The following is a 21,639-nucleotide window of genomic DNA, read 5'->3' as shown; positions in this document are numbered from 1 at the left end:
TATTTCAAACATCCTCGCGGAATCTTTTGCTCACCATTCTGCATCAACCTCATATGATCCAACTTTCCTAAAAACCAAATCAGTAGCTGAAAAATATAAAATAAAATTCGGAACGAAGTCAGCCTTCTCTTATAATGAACCACTTACCATATATGAATTAGAAGAATCTTTAAAAAAATCAGCCAATAGTTCACCTGGTCCAGACGGCATATACTACTTAATGTTAAAAAATCTAAATGAGAGAACTCGTTACTCTCTGCTAAAACTGTTCAACCGAATATTTGTCGCAAATTACTTTCCCATCTCCTGGCGCCATTCTGTAGTTCTACCCATTCCAAAACCAGGAAAAGACCAATCTGACCCGCATAATTATAGACCCATCTCACTTACTAGTTGCCTAGGTAAGACTCTGGAAAAAATGGTACATCGTCGCCTCACCTGGTATCTGGAAACTCAAACTACTGTGAACAACGATCAGTTTGGTTTTCGTAAAAACAGATCTACTTTAAACCTTATGATAAAGGCTGAGGCAAATGTACGAAATGCATTCATAAAAAACGAACATTTGGTTATGGTGAGCTTAGATATAGAGAAAGCCTTTGAAACCACGTGGCGTCATGGCATCCTTCGTGACCTGCATGCCCTAGGATTAAAAGGACATTTACCAGCATTAATTCAAAGCTTTCTCGAATATCGAACTCCCCAGGTCTGTTATCGAGGTACACTCTCCAAAATCTACATACAGGAAGAAGGAGTCCCACAAGGGTCAGTCCTTAGTGCCACACTCTTCGCAGTTAGAATACACACTCTAACCACAACCATACCGAATTCAGTAGAAACTTATCTTTATGCCGATGACCTCACTATATCCAGTCACTCACAAAATATGTACTCTATTGAAAGAAAACTCCAACTAGCAATAAATAAAATACAAATGTGGATGTCACAAAATGGTTACAGACTGTCAGCAGAGAAAACTGTCGCTATACACTTCTGCAAGAAGCGAAAACTGCACCCTGATCCTGAATTGCGCCTGGGAAATCATGCTATACCAGTTAATGACAATGTTAAATTCCTAGGTTTAATATTAGATAAGAAATTAAACTTCCTGAAACACATACAGCACGTACGAACTACTTGTTTGAAGAAAATGAATATTCTTAGAGTGCTCTCTGCGATGTCATGGGGAGCTGATCGACTCTCTCTTCTTCACCTGTATAAAACTATAATCCGATCCAGACTAGACTATGGTGCACCCGTATATGACTCAGCTAGAAAATCAGCATTACAGTCCCTAAATACCATTCAGCATAATGCACTTAGAATAGCTCTAGGTGCCTTCCGAACGTCGCCAGTCCAGAGTCTTTACATTGATGCACAGGAACCTCCATTATCGTTACGGAGACAGATGCTGCTGCTTACATACGCTGCCAAAGTTCGGAGTATGCCCTCACATCCCATCTGGCCTTACATGTTTACTCCGTCTTTCCAAAATTTATACAGAAATAAACCAAATGAAAATAAACCTGCTGGAATTAGATTGAACGATGTTGCACAGAATTGGAGTGTCCCACTCGACAATATCCACCCAGACACTGGAGAAATTGAACCTCCATGGTCCACTTTTAAACCTTTATTCTATGAATACTTTCAAAAGTGGGGAAAACAGGTGTTGGACAATCAAAATATACAGCAGCTACATTCAACTCATGCATCAGCAAACACTCACTGTCTTCAAATATATACTGATGGATCTAAATCTGATACAAATGTAGGTGCTGCAGTAATTCTTCCCACTTGTGCAATCTCTGAAAAACTCTTCCCAAGTTGCAGTATTTACACTGCTGAACTCCATGCAATAAAAATGGCTATCAAACACGTCAACAACAGGTCTAATGAAGAAATTATAATCTATACTGATTCCTTGAGTGCAGTAACTTCTTTACAACATAAATGTCCGAACTCTCATCCTATTCTAAAAGAAATCAGAGCTCAGCTAATTAATCTCGCAAAATATAATACAGAGGTAAGGTTCTGCTGGATTCCTGGGCATGCTGGAATCCAGGGAAATGAGAAAGCAGATCAAGCAGCAAAAAATCCAGTCAACCCCGTATCTTCACTTGCGTCGATTCCTTATATGGACTGCAAACTTATCATAAAACAGTTATGTATTGACCAATGGACATCAGTATGGCAACAGCAAACCCACAATAAGCTTTTCCAAATAAAGAAAAAGCCACAATATTGGAAATCTAGTTCACGATTAAATAGACGAGAAGAGGTTGTCCTTGCAAGGACACGCATTGGGCATTCCCATCTGACTCACCTCCATTTGTTGACAAGGGATGAACCTCCCCACTGTCGTCATTGTTCCACCCTACTTACAGTAAAGCACATTCTCCTCGAGTGTCCTTACAATCATGCTGCCCGATTAACAAATTTTAAATCGGTTTTAACCCAAAACAATTCATTAGAGATGAACCATATTCTCAGTGATGACGCAAATCTATCCGATTTATTTAGTTTTTTAAAACAAATTCATTTATATGAACTCATCTGACAAATGACTGAAAAAAAAAATAAAATAAATTAATGATTTACACAATTACTGTGACAGGCACAATTTGGCCTTAGTTGCCCTTGTGCCAATAAACTTCTATTCAAACCAACCAACCATCCCAGATATAGACTGGAACTTGTGGGTTGGTCACTCACACACTAGCAGGGCTTTTGTGGATTTATTATTATTATTACTAGACATAGTGCAAGGAAGCCTTAGGCTTATGCTGCACCAGGCAAAAAAAATTTGAGTTACCCTGAGAGAGAGAGAGAGTCAGAAGTAGAAGGGAATCACAAAGAAAGAGAAGAATGATGATATCCAGCTCAAGACCCTGGGTGTGCCAAGCCCATACTCACCAGATGTGTGTCACTGGGGTAAATTTTTATTGGATGATTGTTTTCTACAGAAGCATGTTTGAGAGGCAACTAGAAGGAGTAATACTCTTGATCTGATTATCAGCAGTGGTTCCTCATGCATTAAGAATCTGCAGATAAAGGAACCACTAGGTGGCAGTGATCACAGTGCACTGATGTGGGATTTACTTAAAGATGTAACTACCATCAGGAGTAAAAGGAAGGGTTTTTGCTTTCATAAAGATGAATACAGTCTCAGAGATTTTTTTTAAATTCTATACAGTGGGACCAACTGATGACATTACCAACATCAAATTCTAAATGGGAAACATGGAAGGAATTAATCTTGGAAGCTACTAGGCTTTTCATACCAACTAAGAAATACTGTTCAAAGTTCAGACCTAAATGAATGTCAGATGACCTAATGACGCTCGTGGGAGAGAAGAAAAATGTATGGGACGCATATAAATTATCAGGAGCCACAGATGCCTATGGTACATATAAGTTAATCTGTAATCAAGTCAAAAAGGACATTAGGCAAGCAAAGGCAGATTACTAGAAATCTTTGGCAAACAATGCAAAGAAAAACAGTAAAGACTTTCTTTACTTATGTAAACTCTAGAAGGAAGGGGATGAATCAGATCGGTCCACTTGACATCGATGATTTGATTGTTGATGAACCTGCTGTGGTAGCTGGCAAACTGAATGAGTATATTGTATTTACCTTCACCCATGAGGAGGTCTGTAGGGAAGTGGAGGCCAGAAGCTTATCGAAATGTGGCTGAGAGCTAAATGATTTTTTAATAACTGAGAGCATAGTGGAGGAGAAATTGTTGAACATAAGGAAGGCACCTGGAATAGGGTGGATGGGATCTATCCAGTTATATTAACAGAAGCAGAAAAGGAAGTAAGCAAACACTTAGCCATAATTATGAGAGCTTCCTTGGACTCAGGGGAGATGCCCATGGACTGGAGATGTGCAAATGTGATCCCAATTGACAAAGGAGGATCAAAGGGTTACACGAGTAATTACAGACCTGTTAGTTTAACTTCTGTTCCAGGGAGAATAATGGAGTCACTGGTTAAGGAAGTGATGCAGGATCATCTAGACAAGACTGCAGTTATAGTTCAGACATGGCATGGGTTTGTTAAAGGGAAGTCTTGTCTGACAAATTTGATTGGATACTATGATGTGCCCACAAAGGAACAGGATACAAAAAATAATTTTGATATCATATACTTGGATTTTAGGAAAGCTTTCGATACTGTGGCACATGGAAGACTACTGTACAAATTGAAGCAGTATGACATTAAGGGCAAGTTGCTACAATGGATAAAAGGATGGTTGAGTGGGAGAAGACAGAGAGTGGTTATCAATGGATGCTGCCATTCATAGACTAATGTTATTTGTGACTGTCCCCCAGGGTTGGGCCAATTGTTATTTTCAGTATTTATCAATGATGTTGATTTAAGTATATCAGGGTTAATGTCTAAGTTTGCAGATAATACGAAGGTTAGCAATGTTCTTAATGACAGTAATGATAGTACGCTACTACAACAGGATCTGGAAAAGTTGAGCAGATGGGCTGAGAGGTGGCAACTGAAGATTAACATTGACAATTGTAAAGTAATGCATTTGGGTTGCAGTAACCCCAGAGTAATGTATCAAATAGTTGGTACTACACTCTGGGTAGTGGAGAATGAAAATGAACTGGGGGTAATTGCTCAATCAGATATAAAGTCTTCTGATAGTGCAGACAGGCTGCAAGAGTGGCATCTTGTCAATGATATACAGAAATTTTGTTAGCAGGGATAAGGTGGTGATTGTCCCCTTGTATAAGGCCATGGTCAGGCCACACCTTGAGTACTGTATACAGGTCTGGAGCCCTCATTTTAGAAAAGAAGTAGAGCTGCTGGAATGAGTACAGAGAAGGGCAACGAGATTAGTGAGTTGAACAAAGGATTGGTGTTACCGAGAAAGGCTTAAGTTCTTCAAATTGCATCTTCTGGAGACTGAATACCTACGAGGTGATCTAATTGAGGCGTATAAGGTCTTAAATGGTTTGAGCAAGCTCAATGCTAATGGATTTTTTCTCTTGCCCAGATTACTCACCTGAGGGAACATAAATTCAAATTGAGGAAAGGCAATTGTAGAATAGATGCACTGGAATTTGCCTTTAGCCATCAGGTGGTTGATAGTTGAAACAAATTTCCACCCCTAGCAGTGGTGGTCAACAACTTAAATAAGTTCAAGGCAGAATTTTGATATCATAGACAAATATTTAGACTGAATGGATGGGTGAAAAATGGGGAGTTTTTATTTTATTTTTTGGTCGGTTCTATATAAGCTTGCTTTCTTACATCATTTGCCTCTACTAATGTTAACCTTAAGCTCATACCAGTGGGATTTTCTAGAAAACTTTGTCCAACTCCTGGGTCCATTTTAAGAAATCATTAATGAAGCTAGTAAAAGAGAATCTTCCACTTCAGTGGTAATCCTTACAATTTTGACTCAATTTATTTTTGTCCAAAATGATAATTTCAGGGGAATTCTTACCATAGCTTAGATCAAATGGAGGTAACAGGGGATTCTCTTAATGATATTTCAGCAGGGTATGCTTCAACCAGTTCTATTGAAGATCAAGATACCCCAGGCTTTACTATGACTTTTTCAAATTTGTTTGACGAATTTGCTTCTGCTAAGACAGTGTTCAAAATGAAGGAACAGAAGAAATGTCACCCAGAGTAAGTTCAAAAGAGAAGTGATCCTCAAAAAAAAAAAAAAAAAAAAAAGCATGATTCAGTGTTACACTCAAGAATTGAATCAGTATTTAAATTTGCCATTACTGCCTAGAAATAATAGCCCATTTCTGTGGTGGAAAAACATTTGAGACAAACTACCTGTTCTGAGTAAAATGGCTCTGAAATATTTAAGTGCACCAGCTTCATCATTTGAAAGTGAAAGAATATTTAGTACTGCTGGCAATTTGTATGAACTTGCAAAAAATAGGGTATGTCCTGAAAATGGGGAAACTGATGTTTTTGCATCAATTTAAGAGTATTCAATTTTGATTACTCTGTGTAAAGCTACTTTTAATTTATTTTCCTTTATACTGTGTTAAAAAGGTGATACATTTGATTAAAATACCTGTTAAGTTGCATTTATTTTTTATTGTAGTCTCTGTATTAATAAAAAAAATTGACTATAACAGTAGCCAAACTCAGAAAATGTTTACTTAATCCATTTCAGTATATTAAAGCTATCTGATGAATTTCTTGGCAGTGATTAACTGGCTTAAATTTAGCAGGAAATGGCTGATTAATAAAACCGATTAATCAACAAAAAAGCCAGTTAACAATTAATCGGCCAAGGAGCCTATTACGTACTGATTAATTGGGACATCCTTTCCCTGGACGCGCCATGAACAGGAATACACAGAGTCCTGATCACATAGCAAGGAACCCCTGGTGCCGTTTGACACTAAATACACACACTTTACATAGCAAGGAATGACACCAGTCAGCAACAACAGGCAGAATCACTCACAGAGCAGCAAACACAGCACAACAGAAGCAGTCGCCAAGTGTCTTCTCCCATCCCACCCAAACAATCAGCATAGCTAAGAGCTATGAACAATAGGGCCTATCTACCAAGATAATAGAAATAAACTCTGCTTACCACATGACTTGGCTTCTCAGGATTTCATATTTCACTGTTTTCCCAGTTCTTTGTGCCATCTAGGTTGAAAATGTAACAATTGTGTGCCAATTATGTTGTTATTAATTTGTTGTCTGTTATTTACCACAGAAAGAGTCACAGTCCTCTGAATGTATGGGTTTTAATGTAATTAAGTCAAGCTAGTGAAATTATGTACAGTGCTGCATAGAGTTTTCATTTCACATATTTCTCTAGCAGTGCTAGCATTCTTTATTTAAAAAACTTATACATTGTAAGGTGCTGGAATATTTGAAGAAAAAACTTTTGAGTAACTAAAGTTACTTTTCATCATATATTGAGTTACTTTTATTAGTCATCTAACTTTACTTAGTGGTTTTAAAGGGTAATTTGTCCATCTCTGCATATTGATAAATATTTTGCATCTACATTTGCACATGAAGAAGATTTTAGGGATGGGAATACCAGAAGTATACCTAATTTTAATTGGGTGCTAAAAGTAAATAAACTAAATAAACTGCCCATGGCTGTTGTGACTTGATCCATCCAATTACATTCAAAGAAGTGGCAAAAGACAGGCAAACCTTTAGCCATAATTCTGAGAACATCCTTGGATTCAGGAGAAGCCCTACAAACTGTAGATTCCTCCCCCTTTGCAAATGTCACTCCTATTCACAGTGGGGGATCAAAGGATGAAATGACTAACTACAGATGTGTAAGTTTGACTTCTGTGCCAGGGAGAATAATGGAATCAGTGGTTAAAGAAGTAATGCAGAATCATCTTGCCAGGAATGTATCATATATCTGGTAATCATAGCATGGATTTGTTAGAGGAGGAGATCTTACCTGACCAATCTGATTAGCTACTATCAGGTAGTCTCAAAGTAACTGGATTCAAAAAAATAATTTTGACATCATATACTTAGATTACAGTAAAGCTTTAGATACCATTGCACATGAAAGACTGCTGTACATTTATTTTTTATTTATTGTTATTATTTTTAATGAAAATCATAAACACAAAAGGTATTATAACCTATAGTACTTAGTATCATACTGTGTGTTGATGATTGAGAAGATGAAAGAAGATACTTGTTGACATTAGATTTAAATTTCTGGATTGTAATTTTCAGGAAATATGTATGAAGGGATGTTGTTCAGGAAAATGGAAGTCAAAGGAATAAATATGTTAGAAAAAAAGTTGGATCTGTCAATTTGAAGTAGGACAATAAATGGATGTCGACTGGTTGAGGCATGTGTTTGGGTGGGTGTGGGAGAGGGGGGGGAATTATAGAAGCCAATTCAGAAGAATAGTGCTCATGGAAATGAAAGTATCTACAGAAAAGGCATGCAGCAGACACAGAACATCTGCTGTGAGATTGAGTGTGGAGAGAAACTTCGTAAGAGATGGGTCGTTAATTAACCTAACTGTCCTCTTTTAAATGAAGTCTAGAAGCCTGAGAGAGGTTATGTAGGCAGTTCTCAGATGTGAAAACAGTATTCGGTGGTAGGGCAGATATGAAATTTATAGAGTGAGAAACTGTTTAGAAGAAGAGTAACACCAAGAGCAAAACAGAAAATACATTTTTATAGATGCAGAGGAAGCAATATTTGAAATGTGCTTATGCCAGGAGACATTAGAAGTCAGGTATATAATCTTGTCTGGAAATCTGAGTATCATTGAAGAAAAGCATAGGAGCAGAATAATTCTTTTTACAAGATATAAGACAGGACTGAGTTTTAGAAGGATTGAAATCAATAAGTTGTCTTTGCTCCACTGGACAATTATCTGGAGGTTAGCATTTAAGGAATGGGTAGTGGCTATATGAGAAGTTGAAGCTGTTTGTACAGGGCAAGGTTTCTCAAACTGGGAATTTGAATGAAATGTGCTATCATCAGCAAAACTGGGTAGGATTTTCAGTTAATGGAAGAAGTTAATTACGTTACAAGAGGAAAAAGAGTGGAAGAAAGAACTGAATCTTGGAGAGAAGTTAGAAGTGGAGAGGTTAGAGAGAGCCATTTATCATCACTCACGTGAGCAGTCAGAGAAAAAACTGGATACTCAATTACAAAAAACAGTCAACAGTCCATAAGATGGAAGCTTATTAAAGAAGATCTTTATGCCAAATGCAATCAAAAGCCTTGGAAATGTCAAGAGCAACTGCTTGAGTTTCACCAAACTTTTCCACTGAATTTGTGTATAGGTGGATAACATAAGCTAGTATACCACTGGCTGATCAACATTGAATGTAAGATGCTAGCAAATCATCTTTATCTTTAGATGAAGTGGCAATAGAACCATCAGGTTAAAGAGGGACTATAGGCAGGCAAAAGTTGTAAGCAATAGTTTTGGCAAGAGACCAGAAGGCTCAAATACTGTTGGGCAAGAAGCAAGTTTTCTACTTTTAGCCTGTTCAAAATCTAGTTTGGACTGATTAATAATAACTTTACTATTGTTGCAAGCTTTGGTGTAAGCAGAAAATCAACCCAGAGATTTTGATGCAAGCCAATTGCAATATTCAACATTCTTACCTTGAATAGCCTTAGCACATTTATTGGAAAACAAAAGTTTAGATAGAGGATGAGATTTTAAGATGGAGTGTGGAATAAAAGATTTCATCCCTAAGAATAAATTTACTGACACTATCTGAGCAAATTTTGACATCAGAAAACTTGAAACAGTAATCCAACCAAGGAATAGAAGGATTGAAATCTTGCAGATCAGGCTCTATTGGCGAAGAGACGATCACTGTGTTGTAATCTGAGATGCCCAGAGGAATATTCACCTCAACCAAACAACCAAGGGCTGTTTGTGAGAAAATGATCAAGAGTGTTTGGCTGCATGGTTAGGATCGTTTGGTATTCTGGTAGATAAATGAACAATCTGTGCGAGGCCATTAGTAATTGCAAAAGTCTCAGTATCTCGACCAGTTGGGTCTGTGTGACTAATAAACAGAAGCCAGCTGGAGTTGTTAGCATTAAAATGACTGAGAAAAATTACCTCACTGTTAGGAAAGTTGGACTTAAAGTCGAGTTTCAAAAAAAGGATGTCATAGAGTTCCAAGTAATTAGTGGACTTAGAAGAATGATAGAGTCCACAGAGGAATTTGACAGAATGGGGTAGAGAGATTTTAAGCTAGAGAAGTACCAATTTTCTTATTATTCTACAGTTATCCTTTTTAAATTTTAATAAATAACCTCTTGTGTGTTTGACAATTTAATATTGATTACAGTATATTTAAAATTAAGTATTTATATTAAAATATCAGATAATGAGTTCTGATATTTAAAGTGGTTTAAATTTTTTTACCTCACTCAGTATACAGTCTCAGCAACTGTATGAGCACTACCAATTTTTACGGTGATTTCTGCAATTTTATAAGATCATCATTTGTTTGTGTGTTCTTAAATAAGGAAGTAGCAGTGTTGCATTGTTTTAAATTTTTAAAATATTTGATATTTTTGCAAACTTTATCAGGATGTTTCCTTTTTAAGTGATATTAAAGTTTTGATGGTTTCATAGCCTCATTTGAAAAAGAACTATTACACATAAGACACATAGGCTGTCTTGAGTCAAATGGGCTTTCAATAAAACCACAAGCTAGATATTCATCCAGATACTGTCGATACCTTTTGAGCACTTGGCATGATTGATGATGGGTTGAATAACTACAACGAATTAAATAATAAAATATAAACTATTTTTATTTTTAATTCACATAGCCCATGTCACTTACAAAAGCACTGTGGATCAAAAATAAACAACTTTCACAAGGAAACAAAAATTCAATACTAATTGTCACTTAGAAAGTAGAAACAATAGACTGAAACATTTCCTCATCCCATCCATACCTCATATATTGACCAATGTAACAAAAGAATAAATAAATAAACGATGCTGCCGCCAAAGTTGCGGCTGTTGGAAAGGTGCAAATTGCAAGGATTGTGGAGACATTACCTCTGAAAACACTTAAGCATTTAAAGTCTATGAAAAGCAAAGGTGGTTGAATTAAATCACGCCCCACTATCTTCCTTTTATCAAAATTTCTCACTGCACCCCTAATAAAATATACCTATATGTAGTGCTTTTTTTTGGGATGGTACGCAATGGTACTGCGTACCAGCACTTTTATTAACAGTGATGTGTTACATTTGGATGCTGTACACTTTGAAATTTGTAATATTCAGTAAATTTTTTTTTCACAAGTTTACCTACTTTTCAAATAAGCTTCAAGTTATTTAACCAAATTTGCATCTTTCACTCTCTACTGTTAAGATATTTTCTAGATAAAACTTTATAACCATTTTTAGAATTCTAAATTACTTAGTTAGACCTCTGTTTACCGAACTCCTTTTTATAGCAAATTTTTTTTTTTTTTTATTTCTCTTGGAAATTACATTTAAAATAGTTTCAGTTGAGTGAAGAAAATTTTCATATAACAAACCGCTTAGGAGAGATTTAACTGGGTACACACTGTTCGCACTTCTGGCCTTCAGGCAATTTAGAAATTAGTGCTGCTGCTAAGCAAGAATTGAGAGAGCTAAAGGGATTACCATTCTACAACTTAGTGGTACCTGGTAAAACCTATCCGATCACCTGTCCCACATACAGAGAAGTGCTGGTCAACAGTGAGCAGATAAAAAAAGGGGTATTCCCAATGGGTTGTGGTTCTCATATTGCAGTGGTGTCCAACCTTTCCCCGTACAGGGGCCATATTCAAAGTTAGAATTCTTTCGGGGGTCTCACTGAGTGATTTGAGAAAAATGTGTGTAATTTTCCATATCTTGTTACATGAAAAAGGAAGTTTCTGTTTTCATGTTACTGTTTTTTTATTTTCAGGCTATATATAAAAAAGGCAAATTCCCAGTACTTTTTGTGTATCAAATCTATGTCACTAATTTATTTTTTATATTTTATTAAAATTATAAAAATATGACTTCCTTTTGTTTTTCAAAAAAATACCTTACTTTTGCCTTTAATTGCTCACTTTAGAAAGTTTTCAACCTAAAAGGATTACTGCTTAAGATGAATTGTAAATTGTGTATTGTAATTTATAAGTGCAATACATGATTACATTTACTAAACAAAACATTTAATGAGAAATTTTTTTTTGATAATTAGCAAAATTTAAAATTCTGTTTTAATTCACTTTTGGGGTGACTTAGGTTGGACACCGCTGTGACTCAACTGTAAGCGCCCCGTTCGAGAATTTGGAGAGAATGATTTACTTTTACCACGACAAATAATCATCTGTTGTTTTGGGAAGTGCGTTATCCACATTTTTCTGTAAATTTTCCCTACGTGGGAAAATTTACAGAAAAATGTGGAAAAATTTACTTTCCCTTTGGTCCTTGAGGTTGTCACAGACATTCTCTCAGATACATCAGACAAGCTGTATTTTCTACCTGGGAGTCTAAAATGCTGATGGAACTGATATTCGGGTGACACTCAAGTCAAGTGGACCCAATTTAGGTGAAGTCCGGATGGTCTGTGACAGCCAGATCCTCTGCTTGCACCTTCACAATGGTGGGACTGTTAGTAATCCTGGGTATAACCCCCATGCACAAGCACACTGTGGATGACCACCCAGGTGTGAACCAACGTAAGCAGAGGTGAGGTGTGATCCCCACACCACACGGAGGAATGCCGCCCCTCTATGTTACCAGGCAGTACTAGGTGGTAGTTGACTCTCATCAACCGGTGCAATAACACCACTTTCCTTATTGGAGGCTCAAAGTGCCCATGTTTAGCCTCCAGAGCTAAGTTCCGGTCAACCCTTCCTCATCTCTTCCATCATGCAGTATGATTGATGACTTTTGAGGTTATGATGGACATCATTGTGAGATCCAGTCTTCCTTACATTTCGAGGGGTACAGCTCTAAAACAATGTTCGCAGGCCAGCCACTAGTTAGTACACCGGACCGAATCTGTTGGCGACTCTTTAGGAGGCTTCCGGATCAGCTAGTGTATAATCTTGCTACTTCTCTGCCAGATAGTGACCGGAGGGAGTCAGAGTAGTGTGTATGTGGGGGGCATTGTCGAGGCCATGTTATGTCAAAGATCTGGGTATATTCTTACCATGTGTATGCCATATCCAAAAATTTCATTACATCATACAGCAAGACCCCCACCCACTTTTTCTTACTATTGAATACACCATGAATTGTCAAATTGATAGAGCAAGCCTATCTGCAAAAGGATCTAAACCTCCTAAACACTTCCTGGTTCATTTCACAAATATGTGGTCTCAATTCTAATCTCAACAATGTCCATTTCCACTTACAGTCTGCCAAACCCCATATACTTTTTCTCACAATATCAGTTATCAGTTTATTCAACTACTGCTCATCTCAGTTGCCCAAATTATTCGCTGTGTGATTCCTTTCGCCTCAAAGGTGGTACTTGTGCATATGTCCATTCCGATATTTCCTGTCAGAAACTTGGTAATTTGGAATCTCTTCTTTTCGGTCTTCTCTGGCTTAAAATCTCTCTACCTCATTGTGTCAAGTTCATCTGTTGTCTCTACCATTCTCCCAACGCCACTAATCACTTGGAGCTCTTCGACTTCCTCTCTTTGCAACTTGACTTTCTCTAGTCCAATTTTCCTTGGTGGTTTTAATGTTCACAACTCCAGCTGGCTTCAGTTTTCTAGTCACACTGACCCAGTTGGTCGAGATGCTGAGACTTTTGCAATTACTAATGACCTTGCACAGATTGTTCATTTGCCTACAAGAATACCAGACAATCCTAATGATACAGCCAACATGCTTGATCTTTTTCTCACAAACAACCCTTCTAAGTACACGATCGAAGTGAGTGGTTCTTTAGCCATCTCAGATTACAACTTGGTAATTGTCTCTTCTCCAATCCAATTTTCCCTTATCTCATGGTTATTCCCAACCTTGTGTTGTTTGACATTACAAGAATGCAAAATGGAATGACCTGCTAGATTTCTTTTCTTCTTTTCCTTGGTCGGACTACTGTTTCAAAACTTCTGATGTCAACGTTTGCTCAGATCATGTCACTGAAATTATTCTTGTAGGAATGGAATCCTTTATTCCACACTCCACTTTAAAATCTCGTCTTTTATCTAAACCTTGGTTTTCCAATAATTGTGCAGGCGCCTCCGTAGCCAGGTGGGAAGGAGCAACAGTGCGTTGCACACGCTTCTTGATTAGACCGGGGTTCGAGCCCATCACCACCAAATACGGAGGATGCGGAAAGGTCAGGGAATGACCACCGCATAATCCCGGAGCAATATGGCCTTAGTTGCTAATGCTCCTAAAAACCAAAATAATAACATAACATAACCAATAATTGTGCAAAATGTCTGTTTAGGAGAAGAATGTTATATATCGTAATTGGCTTGTTTCCAATTCTTCAGTTTCATTTTCTGCCTACACCAAAGCTTGCAACAATTGTAAAGCAGTTGTGAATCAGTCCAAACTAGATTTTGAACAGGCTAAGAGTAGAAAACTTGCTTCTTGCCCTAATGGTAACCGAGCATTCTGGTCTCTTGCCAAAGCTATTGGCCGCAAATTTTGCCCATCTCTGCTCCCACCTCTGTCCAAACCAGATGGTTCTGTTGTCACTTCAGCCAAGGATAAAGCTGACATGCTAGCATCTCATTTTTTTCCAACTCATGTATTAATGATCTGGGTAAAACACCTCTTACCATTCCCAACACGCTCCATTCCATGCCTCCTGCGGTCTTCCGTCAAAAGGATGTCAGAAGGATTTTGTTGCATCTTGATGCTAAGAAAGCTCCAGGTCCTGATTGTATTTCTCCACTTGTTTTCAAAACCTGTGCTCCTGAACTTACTCCTGTTCTTTGCTACCTTTTTTCACATTCTTATTTTAAGGTGTTTTTCCTTCTGCTTGGAAATTTGCTTATATCCAGCCAGTTCCTAAAAAGGGTGACAAATCCCTCCCATCCAATTATCGTCATATTGCAATTACTTCTGCTCTTTCTAAAGTAATGGAGAAATGAATTAACCACCAACTCTTAAACTGCCTAGAAACCTTTCATCTAATCAACGATCGCCAATGTGGATTCCGTCAGTGTCGATTCACTGGTGATATTCTGGCTTATGTTACCCATTTATGGACAAATTCAATGGAAAAGTTCGGTAAAACTCAAGCAGTTGCTCTTGACATCTCAAGGTCTTTCGATCGTGTTTGGCATACAGGTCTCCTAAACAAGCTTCCATCTTATGGTTTGCCAACTGTTTTTTGTAATTGGTTATCCAATTTTCTCTCTGTTCGCTCACTGAGGGTGCTGGTAGATGGCTTGGTGTCTTCTAACTTCTCCACTAATGCTGGTGTCACCCAAGATTCAGTTCTTTCCCCCACTTTTTCTCTTGTATATTAATGACCTTCTTCCATTTACTGGAAATCCTATCCATACTTTTGCCGATGATAGCACATTGCATTCCATTTTCTATTTTGAGAAACCTTGCCCTGCTCAATTAGCTTCAACTTCTCGAATATCCACTACCAATTCCTTAAATGCTGATATCCAGGTAATTCTCCAGTGGGGCAAAGACAACTTAGTTGATTTCAATCCTTCTAAAACTCAGTCTTGTCTTATATCTCGCAAAAAAAGGATTCTTCTGCTCCTATGCTTATCTTTGGTGACTGTGATTTCTAGGCAAGTTGGTATATCTCTTTTGGGGATTACCCTGACTTCTAATCTCTCTTGGCACAAGCACATTACAAATATTGCTTCCTCTGCATCTAAGAAACTTGTTTTTCTCTTTCGTTCTCGACTTTACTTTTCTTCCAAACAGCTGGTCACCCTGTACAAATCTCAAATTCGCCCTACCATGGAATATTGTTCCGACATCTGGGGTGGTGTCCCCAAAACCTCCGTCAGGCTTCTAGATTCCATTCAGAAGATGGCAGTTAGATTAATTAATGACTCATCTCTAACAGAGTCTCTTCACTTGCTGTCTCATAGATGTACTGATTTTGCTGCATGCCTTTTCTACAGATACTTCCATGGGCACTGTTCTTCTGAATTGGCTTCTATAATTCCCGCTCTCTCTCTCTTTCAAAACAATCTGAACACGTGCCGCCACCAGCCAACATCCATTTACTGTCCAACTTCAAACTCACAGAACTAACTTTTCATCTTCTTTGTTTATTCATTCAACTGCCATTTTCTGGAATAACCTTCCTTCATATGTCTTTCCTGAAAATTGCAGTCTACAGAAGTTAAAGTCTAACGTCAACAAATATCTTCTCTTGTTTTCTCAACCTCCAGCATGGTACTAAGTACTATAGGTTTTCATTAAAAAAAAAATCTCTGTTTACGTAGTCACAGTATCTGAATATCGAATGACATCGACATTTTGAACAGTTTAAAAAAAAAAAAGAATAAATTCAAATTTAAGAACTAGTGACAATATCAATGATGAGAGGAGGAAAATGAGGACAACGAAGGTAAACTTTCTAAACATGAGATGTTAGAATTTGGTGAGAATGAAGTTAGAAAATTATCAATTAGGTTTCCGTTAAATGAAAGAGATACAATTCATCCATTTCAGGAATACCTGAACGAAAAGACGGTTTCAGAAAAATTGAAGAGCATTTGATGAAAACTCTGATTTCATCAAGTGAAAGTGAACGAGGATTTTCAAAAATGAATCTGATCGTCAGCCCAACCAAAGCTCCGTTGATGACAAAAACAATTTCTTCACTACTATTTCTTAATTAAAATTGTAGGCGAACCGCTGACACCCTTCGATCCAGCAAAATATGTCTATTTGTGGCTGCTTCGGAAATGTCATTCAGCAACACAGAAACAGTAAGAAGTCGGCATAGTGTGTTGGATGAGAACAATAAAAATTTGGAATATTCTATAAAAACTTTATTATTAAATTATTTTTACTTATTTTTTTACTTATTACTTATTTTTTTAAACATTGCTTATTTTTTTATATAATTGAATAATAAATTTACACTTAATAAACTGTGTTAATATACTTAATTTGTTGTTCTTATTCTAAAAACATTACTACTAAGTAACAATATCAGGAAATAATTTTTTAGAGTACTGTACTTTTCGTGTCCTTTAATTTTCAATTTTTCCTGATAGCAAAGAATGAGTACTGGCATCTATTTTCTTTACAAAAAAAGCACTGTCTATATGGTAAAAATCAATTGTCTCAGGGTCAAAGAAAACCCAATGACAGAAATTAAATATTAAGGAATAAGATATCGTCAGGTAGGGTTGAACTTTTGGAGGGCCACAAACCATTATAATACCCATGATTTTTTCATCCCCAAACATCAATTTTTACCCTGTTGAGAATCCCTGCTTTAGACCCTTTCAGTACCATATTTTTGTTCTAGATCTTTCTACGTATTCTTTAGTGTAGTCTCTTTTAAAATAATAGTTCAGAAACAGAATTACATTTCTGAAGGAAATATTTGTTTGTAACTAATTAAATGTCGATAAATGCATTAGAGGGAACAAATTAAATTTATTTAAATATGACTGTGCTCTCTTTTGAATAATCTTTATTACATTAAAGAACAGTTTTTTGTTCCCTCCTCCCTACCTTCACAAGAATTTTATTTGTGCCTTTTACTAAGTCTAACTATAAGATAAAACATATGATCTTCCAGGTAAGTGGAGAGAAAACTGGGCTTTGCTTGTTATTTATTATTTTGTATTTTAATTTGATTTAACAGAGCAAAAGGAGGAAATAGAGAAGAAGCAAGCTGAAGACAAAGCTAAACTAAAAAAGTTTAGAGAGCAGGTAAATAACTTTTTTATACACTGGCATAATTATTAACTACATAGTGTTTTCTAGACATTGTACCTATCTATATGTGATAACTGTGGTAACAACAATATGGTACATAACAAAACCCTCAAGATATTTGTACGATGTAACAGTTGGGCACATGTAGTAATAAATTAGGCAACGGTATATGTGCCTTGACTATCAAACAGTCAGGTTCATTTATAATAATCTTAATTAGAGGTTTCAATTCTTTATTCAAATGGAATTTGTAATAAACTTTGGCATTTTAGAACAAAGCAAAACCTTTAGAACTATGATGCTAACTTAAAGAAACTACATTTAACCAAACATGTATACAGTACTATGTAACCAGAAGTATTCAGACACCCACTCAAATGCTGACCGGGCTAGCCGGGTGGGTAAAGTGCCTGCCTGGCAACCCAAAGGTCGCGGGTTCAAATCCCGCCTCGGGCTTGGATCAGAGTAGTGCAAAAACCTTGGGAGGTGCATTATGGCCACAGAAGCCGATGCGCCAACAAAAAAAAAAAAAAAAAACACTCAAATATACTGTCCTATACCCAGAAGTTCCCCTTGAATGCATATTGGCTTAGACATACCAATATAAATCTTGCCTGTGCAGATGCAGTAGTGTGTTAGAAACCATAATGGATTTTTTTTTTCTTTTCTTTTCTTTTTTTTTTTTTATGATCCGAAACATTGAATGGTATAAGAACCTATAATACTTTAGTATTGTGAAAGGGTTTATGGCCAAGATATTTGGCGATGTGGCATTAAAGTTGGATTTCTGTAATTTTTTGGGAAATACATATGATGGAATGCTATTCCAAAGAACAGAAGGCAGGGTAAATGAGAAAGAAGAATAGTTCTATAAATTTAAAGTTGAAATGTGAATGGATGTTGACTAGATAAGGCATGTGTACGTACTGATTTGGAACAGAGAAGTGGAATGCAGGAATTACAGATGCCAATTCAGAAGAATAGTATTCATGGGAATATCTCTAGAAAAAGTCATGCAGAAGAAACTGTCTGTGTGACAGAGCATGGTGAGAGCTTGTAAGAGGTCATCCTGACTACTTTCTTTTTGATGTGAGCCTGGGAGCTTGAGAGGTTTGGGGAAATCGAGGAAAGACAGTTGTAGAATAGATGTGCAGAAATTTGCCTTTAGCCAGCAGGTGTATGTTTGCTGGAACAATCTTCCATCTGCTGTTGTGGAAGTTGATAGCTTAAATAAATTCAAGGAAGAACTGAACAACCTTTTGGTGCGAACAGATGGGTGAAATGGAGTGTGGGTTTTTTTTTTGTTTTTTTTTTTTTGCTGATACTGTTATAAGCTTGCTTTCTTGCTTTATATGATATAGATGAAGGTATATTGGGCTTATTGTCCAAGTTTGCAGATTATATGAAGGTTGGCAGGGTTGTTAATGACGGTATGCTACTACAACAGGATTTAGAAAAGTTGGGCAGATGGGCTGAGATGTGGTTACTGAAATTGAAACATTGACAAATGCAAAATACTGCATATGGGTAGCAGTAAAAACACAGTTAAATACCAACTGTGCAGTACAAAAGTCGGGATAGTGGAGAATGAAAATTCTCCACTATCCCGACTTTTGTTATTTTATTATTATTATTATTTTTTTTTTTTTTTTTTTTTTTTTGATATTTTGTTATTATTATTTTTTAATTTATTTGCTCATTTTTAAAATGGTTTGGACATTTCAGTATATGACACTCAAGGTTTTCTGCAGTTTGCACTCAGTTGTGGGCCCACCTCCTAATGGTATTGACAGATACCAGAATGCACCTTCCTGGTGCTTGTTGTTTCCTGGTAGCAGTACAGGTAAATAACATAACAACACATGAATGGCACAAATATAGCAATACACACATTTCTGGCCTTTCTGCAGAGTTTCTGTATCATCACAGTGTACCACGGTGGAGTTGAACTAGTGTTTTCGGAGCTACCCTACATAAAGTACAATACATGCCTTCATGTTCGCACCCAGTACTCTTCACTTTTGCTCACCAAGAACTCTGCAGTACATAGCCAATGATAGTGGTCATTTAGGTAGCTCAAATCACAACTTGGCAATGGTCTTTTTTTCTAATGGCCATTCTCAGACTCATGTCATTAGGTATTACAAGAATGCAAAATAGAATGACCTGCCCCTGATTTCTTTTCCTTTACTGTATTACTCTTTTAAATCTGATGAGATAGTGTCAGTGAAATTATTCTATAGGGATGAATTCTTTTATTCCATACTCCAACCAGACTCTCATCCCTTATATTATCTCTTCGTTTAATAGCCTTAGCATGTTTTCCAATAAAAGTGCTAGAGCCATTCTAGATAAGTATGTATCATATTGCAATTGGCTTGCATCCAGATCTCCAGTTTCGTTTTCTGCCTGTACTGAAGTTTGCAACAATTGTAAAACAGTTATTAATCTAAACTTTGGTCCTTGAGGCTGTCACAGACATTCTCGGGTATGTCAAGCTGGGCTTGCTATCTGTGAGTCTAAAATGCTGTTGGAACTGATATTCAGGTGACACAAGTTAATGGACCTAATTTTGGCAAAGTCTGGTCAGTCTGTGATTGCTAAATCCTCAGTTTGCACCTTCACGTTGGTGTGACTATTAGTAACCTGGGGTATAACCCCCATGTGCCAGTTCTGAAATACATCACCTAGTATACTGGAGGTGACCACTCAGGTGCAAACCAGTGTGTAAGCAGGAGTCAAAGTGTGGCACCCACACCACACGGAGGAATGCTGCTCCTCTGCATTACCAGGCAATACAGTCGGTCCTCGTATAACACGTGTTTACATTACACGAATTCGATCATACACGATTTATAAATAGGGGAACGATATCTTATATAACACGAACCGAATTCGCTTATGCACGATTCGCCTTTGTGTTTACAAGAAGTGGCAGTCGAACGAGGAATCACCCCAACCGAACGCAACACGATAGGAATGAAGAAGATTCTGAAAATGTATTTATGTGTTTTATATCAGTGAAGGGGAAACACATTTCACCATAATAACGTAAAAACCAACAATTCCAGCTATCGATATAATCGCAAATGCAATTAGATGGAGTTTACTACCAGTTTATAACAGATTCCACTAGCAGAAACGAAACTGGAAATTGTTTTTATTGTTTTATGGTAGTAACCCCCAGAAATGTGCTTTAGTAAAATGTGGGGTGTTAATAGTGTATCTCGGCCTTTACGGTGTTGTTTATTCAGTTGCTATACGCGCGCAGCTTTGTTTATGTGTATCAAGCTTGCCTCCTCGTTTTGTAATTGCGCTTTATTCCTTAAAAATGAGTAAAATACTTAAAAGGTGTGAAAAGGAAGCGTCCTGGTGAAGACACTGCAGATTCAGAGAGAAAAAGAAAAGCAATTCTCGATAAACAGAGGCGGACCGAGTCAAAAATTCTTATCCAGGAATATTTATAGTGGCCTCATACTATGGTTTAGGGCCAAAATCACTCCGACCCACCGGGATTTCCCCGGTAAGGCTTATGGCCAGTCCGCCTCTGTTGATAGAGAAAAAAATATGAAATTGTGAAACGCTTTGAGCGAAATGAAAGACCATGTGATATTGCACGTGCTACAGACCTAAATGAGGCAACGCCGAGAATTACAAAGAATGCGGAGAAAATAAAAACAACTTTCATAGCAGGAACAACTCAAAGTGTAATTAAAATCCATTAGATTAAGACACAGAGAATTGGAAGAGATGGAACGGCTGTCATCTGTTTGGATAGAAAATCAAACAAAAAACAAGTTTCCTTACGATAGAAGCAAAAGCATTAGCAATATTTTATTACGTAATAGTCGTAATAAAATACGTAAGCATTTTATTACAACTTACGTATTATAATTTATACTTGCGTATTATAAAATACGTAAGTATTTTATTACGACTATTTTATTTAATATAATAAATTTTTTAGTATTAAAAATACTAAAAATACTTTATTATAATATATTATATTTTTTATTACGTATTTTAATCGTTATAAAATACCTAAGTATTTTATAACATTAAAATTACCCGATTATTTATTGTGTTTGGTAATGTTTTGGTTCCAAATGTGTGTTCAATCCTGGGTGGTCGGCACTTAACCCCACTTTTCCCATAGGGCCTGTTGTTTATATTGCACGATTTTGCATTGCACGAGGTTTTCTAGGAACACAACTATCGTGCTATACGAGGACAGACTGTATTAAATGGTAGATGACTCGCATTAACCGGTGCAGTAC

General features: G+C 36.9%; 1 protein-coding gene across 1 annotated transcript in view; it reads left to right on the top strand.

Annotated features, from left to right (window-relative positions):
* The window catches only part of LOC150085316 (sperm-associated antigen 7), an 83,545-nt gene that overhangs the window by 22,860 nt on the left and 39,046 nt on the right, over positions 1 to 21,639 (top strand). The window contains exon 2 of the mRNA XM_090373150.1: positions 17,289 to 17,356. Within this exon, the coding sequence (XP_090229276.1) occupies positions 17,289 to 17,356 (68 nt within the window). The remainder of the gene's footprint in view (positions 1 to 17,288; positions 17,357 to 21,639) is intronic.

This window comes from Mastigoproctus giganteus, chromosome 5 (genome assembly GCF_048544385.1).
Source record: "Mastigoproctus giganteus isolate SK-2022 chromosome 5, ASM4854438v1, whole genome shotgun sequence".
Taxonomy (NCBI): Eukaryota; Metazoa; Arthropoda; class Arachnida; order Uropygi; family Thelyphonidae; genus Mastigoproctus; species Mastigoproctus giganteus.
Note: the sequence above shows the minus strand (reverse complement) of the source record. Positions and strands in the feature narration are given on the sequence as shown.